Source organism: Cibotium barometz, chromosome 21 (assembly GCF_041138505.1).
Source record: "Cibotium barometz isolate CiBa-2024 chromosome 21, ASM4113850v1, whole genome shotgun sequence".
NCBI classification, from domain to species: domain Eukaryota; kingdom Viridiplantae; phylum Streptophyta; class Polypodiopsida; order Cyatheales; family Cibotiaceae; genus Cibotium; species Cibotium barometz.
In genome coordinates this window covers 37,229,987-37,239,984 of record NC_141066.1, presented here as the reverse complement: position 1 = coordinate 37,239,984, position 9,998 = coordinate 37,229,987, and the positions used below count along the sequence as shown (strand labels likewise).

The 9,998-nt window shown below is 39.4% G+C and overlaps 1 protein-coding gene across 1 annotated transcript; it reads right to left on the bottom strand.

The window, feature by feature from the left end:
• Nucleotides 1-3,613: 3,613 nt before the first annotated feature.
• On the bottom strand, nucleotides 3,614-6,595 carry LOC147627146 (heat stress transcription factor A-1-like). Its single transcript, XM_086815769.1, has 2 exons — nucleotides 5,689-6,595; nucleotides 3,614-4,855 (listed from the first exon to the last, which is right to left on the bottom strand). Exons 1-2 carry the CDS (start codon nucleotides 5,938-5,940, stop codon nucleotides 3,836-3,838), a joined length of 1,272 nt encoding a protein of 423 aa, XP_086671895.1. The 5' UTR covers nucleotides 5,941-6,595; the 3' UTR covers nucleotides 3,614-3,835.
• Nucleotides 6,596-9,998: the final 3,403 nt, after the last annotated feature.

Sequence of the window (9,998 nt, the reverse complement as noted above, 5' to 3'; positions counted from 1 at the left end):
TGCACTAACTTACTCAATGGCGTCATTCATGTTGGCCTAAGTATGTACAATACTATTTGGTTAATGATTCATTCTCATGCTGTAAAAAGAAGGAAAGTTGATTTTTTTAAACAACATGAGATTGATGTTTTTATAACACTAACAAATATTCTCGTGGTTGTTAGAAGAAACAAAAATAAATTTGATATAGTACTCTAGTTTTAAACAATCTAATTTTTCATCAACACAAAAATAAGAATGCTATTAGAAGTGCAGGTGCTAGAATTTTGTGAGTAACCGTTAGGAATGAGGTAGATGCTTTGATTGTTAAATATAGATCAGCAATATACATGTGAGTGAAAAAAAGAAGAAAAAGACCATACACAAGATATAGTTGAGAGTTCCCTAAAACTATAGTTATGGTGGAATATGCTATTCCACCATTTAGATGAGCACTTTCATTGATACAAGTGGAAGATAGTGAATTATTACGAAGCCTTGTAGTGTGTGACAATATACTTACATGGTGGGCACTCACTACGAAATCATTTGGAAGCATTCTCCTTGCTTGTTTAATATCGATTGCCGAGTTGTCATTAGATGATAACAAGATTTTAGAATTTGTATATACAATAAAAAAGAACTTTAACTTTGGGGAAATAAGACTGGCATCCTTCTCCTAACCCAAAATTTTGCTTTTGTTGAAGATGTGAATATGCTTCATCTTTATTCATCATTGTTATTGATCTTTCATCACTTTCATCACTTAAAGAGGAGTAAAGCAAATTGTGATAAAGTTGTATAGAAAATAATAATGCACTTATCTACCTCCTTGCTTGCTTTTAAAAAATAGTTCTGATGCTACCCAAGTAAAGTTTGATAGCATTTGAGAAGAGGCAAACACACTCCTCTTTTTTTTTTTTCTTAAAAAAAACCGTATATATTATCTCAAAACTGAATATATTACAAACACACTCCTTTATCTTTTTTTTTTTGTGGAATTAAACACACTCCTTTATCACCACATTCCATATCACCAAAGCATACAACCTTGCAACAATAGAGAGATCCTCTTTGCCTAATTGTTGTCCTCTGCTTTGCAATTGGGTATTTCCAAGAATCGCAACAACTCAAAAAGGCATGGCTCGGTATTCATCTTATGGATGCTAATTGTTCCTCATGATTCTAAGGCTATAGAGAGGGAAAAAAACCTCTTCAAGGAAAGACTGCTTACATGAGTGGAAATTATTCAATTAAAAAAACAGTGGAAATCCAACCTAAGTCTGCAGCTCGGCATCACAGAATGAATTGGACAGTCGTGTATACGTTGTATACTTTGACCTACCTCTTATAATCTCATTTACTCCAGGGTTTGCTCACTTGAGGTGTTTGTGGGGGATGATAACTATGGTGTTATGGGGCCTCTTCACACATGATTGCATTTTGTGAGTTGTGTTGAGAATCTAGCTTATATTGTCAGCAGGCACTTGCCTGCATTGCGTGGCACCATAACCAAGAGGTAGTGGGTTCAAGCCGTGACACCGTGACACTGAAGGGTTATGTGTGTGAGTGGTGTAGCTTGTAGCTCTCCCAGCGGGCACTTGCCCGAGTGGCACCCTGACCAAGAAGTCGTGGGTTCAAGCCGTGACACTGTAAGGTTGGTGTGTGTGAGTGGTGTAAACTGTAAGGTTATGTGTGTGAGTGGTGTAGCTTGTAGCTCCCTCAACGGGCACTTGCCCTAGTGGCATCCTAACCAAGAGGTAGTGGGTTCAAGCCGTGACATATTTATGTTGACAGGGGAGTATTGTCTTGGGCATGACTGCAGGCTGTCATAGTCACCCAAAAAAAGCTTCAAAATTTTATTAGCCAATCACATCTCAAGGCCTTTCTGCAGTTTCGATTTCTAGTACAAATGTTCAAGCTTTGTGGGCAGGGCTGTGTGTAAAGGGGATGCCCAATCTGACAGCCTATCATGCTTGTCATGCTGCCACAACTTGGGAATGCATGAAGGGCTGTGTATTGGGCCTTACCCCAAGGCAGTACGTAAAGAAGATTGTCACCCAAGTGTACAAAAAAAAAGCTCAAGGTTCGATAACACTGTCCCTCAAATCCTCATTGACTAACTAAGGGAATTTATTTTCCATAAAGTTGAGAATTATAAGGTCCACAGCAGCACTAAAGGGACTATGAGACAGACTTGTGAGAGATTAGTATGCAGTGATCACTGGTAGAGTTTGTTGCTACTAGTGCTTTGGATAAACTTTATTCAAGTTAAAAGAGGAGGAAGAACCAATAAAGGGACGGTAAAGTTGAATGTCGAAGTGCATAATAGTGCCAATGTGCATTAAAAACCCGGGTATAGTGAATTTTGCACTGGTGAAATTTGAAAATCACTCGCAGATTTCAGAGTTCGAGGTTTGAAAATTCAAAGATGCTGGGTAACTTTAGTTATGAAGACCTTCAAATTATTATGAATTTCTCAAAAGGTCCATTTGATGCAGACCTTTTTTTGGCGCACAGAATAATACCTTACAGAATAAGCACCCCAAACAGACATGGAATTAATTAACTAATGCATTTCGATCGTTTGGGGTGCTTATTTTAGCAGTAGAGGTAGGAAGGTTGTGAGGTTGTGAATTTGATCGTTAAAGAATGCTTTGTAGGATGATGGGGCCATCTCTGTAGACAGCCCACTTGCCCGCCTTGTGGGCCTCCTGTACAGTCACCATGGCCAATGAAATTAAGAGAAAGGATTGTCAAGCATTCCAAGAACATTACAAAAATGATATCTACAATATTAATGGAACAGATACCATGTAGATATCTCTGTGAATGGCCAAAGGTATTCAGGTACTATGGCTGATGACTCCATTGTTAATTAGATGGATGATGACCCCATTGTTAGTTAGCTGGAGTGAGCTCTAGGTGATCCATTTGGAGTAGATTTGGCAATTAAGAGACTTCTTGCTTAGAGGTAAAGGTTGTAGAAATGATTTGACTCCAAGATGAGCGGTGAGCTATCAAGGCCTTCAAGAGATATGTTCTCGTAGCATAAGGTGAGTGCAGTGTTCCTTTTCTATTGCTATCTCGTCTGCCTAGAGTTCCAGTTACACAAGTTTAACTTTTGGCAGGAAAATCTTCTGTAACACAGGCAATCAACATCAGGGGAAGGACAGTGTGGGCTGCCCATAGAAGCCACCCAATTGTAGGCCAATTCTGGGCTGACCAGTCTGTAGCCATGAAGAGCACGATTCAAGGCAGCCCGTTTGTAGCCAGTGTGGAGGATTCTTAAGCAGGAGCTGTAACAGGGGCCCATATGTGGACACAAGCTGGCTACCCAAACAACGTTTGAACACGTATTGAAATGGGGGAAAGAAATTTTCTTGAAATTATAGCCCGGTTGGATGTGGCGGACCAGCAGTAGTAGGGAGCCTCTTTAAAGGCAAATCCTCCCTCCAGCGAAATCTCAAAGATAGTGGAGAAGAAAATTTATAGGCATTCCAAAACTTCCCAATCCTCATCCCACACCACGATCTAATTGAAAGCAGGCAAGTCACTATGGTCCTTAACAAACCATGATCAGGTCTCCCTGCAAAATTCTCTAAGGATACAGATGGCTTGGCATTGTGTCCTCTTACAAAATAGATGTAATAAATCCATTTGATGTGAGAGAAAAATACAATAGGAACTCTGATTCTAAGTTTTATTTAGTCTCTCAGCCACATAGGTCTGCCAACCCCCAAATCTGTGCATCACTTCCCCAAATACATAGTCATCTTAAGGCTCGAGGCCCTTACATCCTACTGTCTGCTCAAAAGATAAATAAAATGTGCTCTTTGGTGTCCCACATGTAATCTTACAAAAACCATCTTTCACATACATGACCATCACCTTCAGGGTCATCTGCTTCCTTACCTGTCAAACCAGGGTCTTCAGTAAGCAAGTTTTCCCAGAAAATATCATTAGATCCGCAAGATTTGGTCGTTATGGTGCTAGCTGTCTTATGAGAAGGTTGCGAAGCCTGCACTCCAGGGTCCAATTCATTACTGCTTTTCATATGCAGTGCAGTTGAGCCAGCTTTGAAGTCTCCAGAGTCTCTCTGCTGGCATAAATGATCACTACATTCTGCACCTCCACTTTGGGACACCGTAACAGAATGGGCATGCATGTCATTGGCTGATGGATCGGGGTACACCGGATGTATCTCCCGAAGAGTAACTCCTGAACTGTGGCTCAATGGACTAGTGTTGCCTGACTGATTGAGAGTGGAGAGTGCAAGCTGTTTTAGGATCACCTCGACGGATACTTGTGAGCAGGAAACCTCTTCTGTATTGGTGAAATGGGTCTCGGAGATGACATCGTCATCCCCTGGATGGTACCGAACAAGTTGTCCGCCACCATCATCGCCCGCAGACTCTCCTACTCCAACCAGAATCTCTTGATCAGGCAACCTTCGTTTCTTGCTGAATGCTAGGCCCATGCTTCTCTCGGTTTGATGTACAAGCTCCATGAAGGACCCTGGGTTCTGCATAGCTCGTGCCAAGAATGCTACCATCTGCTGCTGTCGTTCCTCCAAGGATTGGAGGCGTTGCCCCAAGGTCTGCAGCTCGGTTCCTGTAGTCTCTTGCTGTTGCCGCAGGTTCAAGAGCTCCATCAAGAGAACGTTCTTGTCCTGCTTGAGCCTTTTGATCTCCTCCTCGAGTTCTACATGTGCTGGATCAGCACAGGAGTGCTTCTGCAACTGCAAATGCTGCAGGGTATGTGTATGTGATGCAATTGGCTTCCGACGGTGAATATTCTTCAAAGACTCCTTATTGCCTTTGGAAAATCCTTCAGTGGCAAACTCCCATCTATCAGGATCAATTTTATGGAAACCCTGCATAAATCTCATAATGAAAAAGGTCCAATTTGAGTGGGAGGGAAATCAAGTAAACCTAATTACAGTTTAAGCATGTAATACCATCACAAATCCAATCGTAGTGACCCAAAGTCCTTTGACCGCCCTTCTATTTCCCTATAGAACACTAAGCCCTATGCAGGATCAAACATGCCACATAAATGCAGCAAAAAACACATCCATATATATAAAAGTTTAAGGCCAAGATCGAGACTGCACTGGCTCTGTGGAAGTTGTACGCCCTAACAACGTTTAATCTGTGGGGTTTCTTCTTTGGATCCATGTTTCATAGCTGCAACACACTTTAAACATCCCCTTTATTTTCTGTCCATGGGCGTATAACCCAGTGGGAAAGGGTTTTGAGGCTCAAGGTGGGTGCCTGAGTCTTAACCCCAATGGACACCATTTATGATGTACTCTAAAAAAAGAATCCTTTTTCTGAGTCGATAATTTGAAGTATGCATGTGTAAAAGCTACATCTTGAAGGTTTATGTATACAACTTGCAGATTAAGACTAATCCATAAGATTGGGGGGCCTTGCCCCAGTGGCTATCAAACCATGCCTCCCGTAGGAGGCATGAGTTCAAACCCAAACACCTAAAACCCACTAATAAAAGAAAAAATGATTATATAGCCATAAAAGACTTGCCCCATACACCATCATCCTCTCTGGGGGTACTGCTGGCACCTATAATCCACTACCCCGAGAAAATGGATGATGATATATGGGGCAAATCTTTCATGGCCAATTATTCTCTCCAAATGACTTCTTAACTAATTTACAAAAAGAGAACCTTGGTATTGAAGCTTACATATGTGTTTAGTTGCCTGACAAAGCTTGAGAAGTTGTTGTGCTTGAAGTACTGAGGAAGTAAGTCTTTCGCGAAATCCGCGACATTCCACACCACGAAGCTGTTGTTGGTGTCGCTCCATGACACAGTGCCATCCGTGGCAGGATCATCCACCATGTCATAGGTCTTTGTGAGGAAAGGTGGAGGGACATTGCTGTTATGGGACCCGTCAGCACCCATGTGCGAATCATGTATTTGCTTCACACAAGGCATTAATTTTCTGTTCCAATTTAACCAAAACCCTTGATTTTTCACTTGATCTTGCACACATTAAAACCCTGATCAGATTTGCAAAGAGAACCCACTTCTGTGCTAATCAACGTGCAAGAAAACAATTGTATTAGGTGCCAAAATACCCCTCAAATCTTGTGTAGAAGTTCGTTTCCTCTTTTCTCCTGCGAATTCCTCGAAATGGCAAATATATGCTCACAAAAATGTGCCAAACATCACAAATCCTGATAACCCGGTTCTACTCTGCACTTGCAGAGTCTAATGTTGGCATGAGAGCCCTCCGCCGCTTCCCGCCGCCATAGATCTCCACCAAAAGCTTCTATTTCAGCCCATTTGCATGTAAATTTCGATGACCCAATTCTCTGATTTTCTTGAAAAGAACACAAATATTGAAAACGCGCTTGTGCTTTGCTCAAATCAAATGCCCCGAATCGCCCAACTGTGAAAAACTAAAGTAGCACTGATCCTTGTGTGTTTACAAATGTGCCATCTGTTAGTATTCTCTGCGCGCGCGCGCGCGCACAGAGAGAGAGAGAGAGAGAGAGAGAGAGAGAGAGAGAGAGAGAGGACAAGGTGAATGAACGAAAGCTCCAGAAGAAAAAAGCTCTTAGAAGGACTTTAATGTGAACATGACTCTCTCTAAGGCTCCCCTGTAAGGTTCCCTCTTTGCCTTAAAATCAAATGCAAAAGTCTTTGGACACCATGAAGACTCCGCTTGACTTCTCAAAAGCAAACGTGAGCACCTTCGCAAGATTCAAAAGAAATGATCCATGATTAAGTTTTTGTGGAAGCTTGAAGGAAATTCCATACTACTTTGCATCCAATTTCCTTTTGATTTCATCCTCCCACCACTCACATTCACATGAACATAGCAAATGCACCCAAGTTCAAAGGTAAGACCAAACACAAGTGGCATCATGAAGTGACAAGACTCGTGATAGCAAGAACGAGCTTTCCACATGAAGACATCAAAAATGTTCATAAAAATGGGAAGAGAGATGGTTGCACATATTGTAGAGGTTACGTGTGTATACAGTCCAACCAACACAGATTCAATGCTAAAACTTGGGGAACAAGGTACCAAGGAGACCAAATGATGTTTATCAACAAAATGAAAATGTGTACAATATGATAAATATGATGACCCTCTGGTACCAAGGAGACCAAATGATGTTTATCAACAAAATGAAAATGTGTACAATATGATAAATATGATGACCCTCTGGTCATCCTATTTTCAACCCAAGCTTTCTGATTATAAGACTTTATGATGACATGGAAAAAAAAGATCACGTGTAATGGCATGATTTTACATACCTAGATCCAAACATTTAGGATGGGGGGAAAAGAATAAAGGTACTATGTGCCTATGACATTCCACATGCATGTTTTACACATGAAAAAGTTGCACATTATCACAAACATTTCACATATTTTTTGGGTGATATTTTCTTATTAAGTTTGCAAGAGTACGAACTTTTTAAACAACAAGTTAGTGTCTTAGAGAAGCCTTTTTTTAATTTAAAATCCAAAGAAGAATGTTAATTAGTCAAAGAGGGCCACCATCAAAGTTCAAAAAATCCTCAAGTCAAAATTCAAAGAAAGCCACCATCAAAGTTCAGAAAATATTCAAGAACATGTTAAAAATTATGGTTTGAAAATATCGTCCCCTTCTAGTTTTATCTCTAAAGTGGAGAGAAATGTTTTGCAACTACCATAAATTCTAATTCGTGTGTGTATGTGTGTGTGTGTGTGTGTGTGTGTGTGTGTTTCTTGATGAAAATTATTCCTTGTTATTTTATTTAGAAATGTCATGGATATCATGTATTTGAGGGATGATATTTTTCTCTTACCCATGTCTACATAGTGGGATTACAAAATGAGCTAATTAATGAAGGCCAATATAAATAATGGTACTTTTGATATTCATCATGCTTAAATTTTTGTGGAAGCTTGTTTCTTGAAGGAAATTCCATAGCCCTTTGCATCCAATTTCCTTTTGCGTTCATTCGGCACACCACTCACATGAATATAGCAAATGCACCCAAGCTGTAAGATAAGACCAAACCAGCTAAGAAGAAGTGGCATCATGAAGTGACAAGACGCGTGATAGCAAGAACGAGTTGTCCACATGAAGACTTCAAAAATGTTTCTTCAAGAGGGAAAAATGGGAAGAGAGATGGTTGCACGTATCGAAATGTATCTTCCATTTGAAGTGGTTACATGTGTATACACTCCAGCCGACATAGATTCAATGCAAAAACTTGGGGAACAAGGTACCACAAGGAGACAATATAATGTTTATCAACAAAACAAAAATGTGTACAATATGATGTTCTAATCAAATATGGTGACCTTTTGGTTATCCTATTTTCAAGCTCAAGCTATCTGATTATAAGACTTTATGATGACATGGGATTACAAAATGAGCTAATTAATGAAGGCCAATATAAATAATGGTACTTTTGATATTCATCATACTTAAATTTTTGTGGAAGCTTCGTTTCTTGAAGGAAATTCCATAGACCTTTGCATCCAATTTCCTTTTGCGTTCATTCGGCACCACTCACATGAATATAGCAAATGCACCCAAGCTGTAAGATAAGACCAAACCAGCTAAGAAAAAGTGGCATCATGAAGTGACAAGATGCGTGATAGCAAGAACGAGTTGTCCACATGAAGACTCTAAAAATATTTCTTCAAGACGGAAAAATGGGAAGAGAGATGGTTGCACGTATCGAAATGTATCTTCCATTTGAAGTAATAGTGTAGAGGTTACATGTGTATACACTCTAGCCGCCGACATAGATTCAATGCAAAAACTTGGGGAACAAGGTACCACAAGGAGACAATATAATGTTTATCAACAAAACGAAAATGTGTACAATATGATGTTCTAATCAAATATGGTGACCTTTTGGTTATCCTATTTTTGCTCAAGCTATCTGATTATAAGACTTTTTATGATGACATGGGATTACAAAATGAACTAATTAATGATGGCCAATATAAATAATGGTACTTTTGATATTCATCATACTTAAATTTTTGTGGAAGCTTCGTTTCTTGAAGGAAATTCCATAGCCCTTTGCATCCAATTTCCTTTTGCGTTCATTCGGCACCACTCACATGAATATAGCAAATGCACCCAAGCTGTAAGATAAGACCAAACCAGCTAAGAAAAAGTGGCATCATGAAGTGACAAGATGCGTGGTAGCAAGAACGAGTTGTTCACATGAAAACTTCAAAAATGTTTCTTCAAGAGGGAAAAATGGGAAGAGAGATGGTTGCACGTATCGAAATGTATCTTCCATTTGAAGTAATAGTGTAGAGGTTACATGTGTATACACTCCAACCGCCCGCCGACATAGATTCAATGCAAAAACTTGGGGTACAAGGTACCACAAGGAGACAATATAATGTTTATCAACAAAACGAAAATGTGTACAATATGATGTTCTAATCAAATATGGTGACCTTTTGGTTATCCTATTTTCAAGCTCAAGCTATCTGAGTATAAGACTTTATGATGACATGGGAAAAAAAGATAAGGTGTAATGGCATGATTTTACATACATAGATCCAAACATTTAGGATGGGGGAAAAGAATAAAGTTACTATGTGCCCATGATAATCCACATGCATGTTTTACACATGAAAATGTTGCACATTGTCACAAACATTTCACATATTTTCTAGGTGATCTTTTCTTATCAAGTTTGCAAGAGTATAATTTTTTTAACAACTCATATATACTGTCTTAGAGAAGCCTTTTGTATTTAAAATCCAAAGAAGAATGTGAATTAGTCAATTAGGGCCACCATCAAAGTTCAAAAAATCCTCAAGCCAAAATTCAAAGAAAGCCACCATCAAAGTTCCAAAAATACTCAAGAGCATGTAAAAAATTATGTTTTGAAAAACAACATCCCCTTCTAGCCTTATCTCTAAAGTGGAGAGAAATGTTTCAGCTACCATAAATTCAAATTTTCTGTGTGTGTTTCTTTTTATGAAAATTATTCCTTGTCATTTTATTTAGAAAT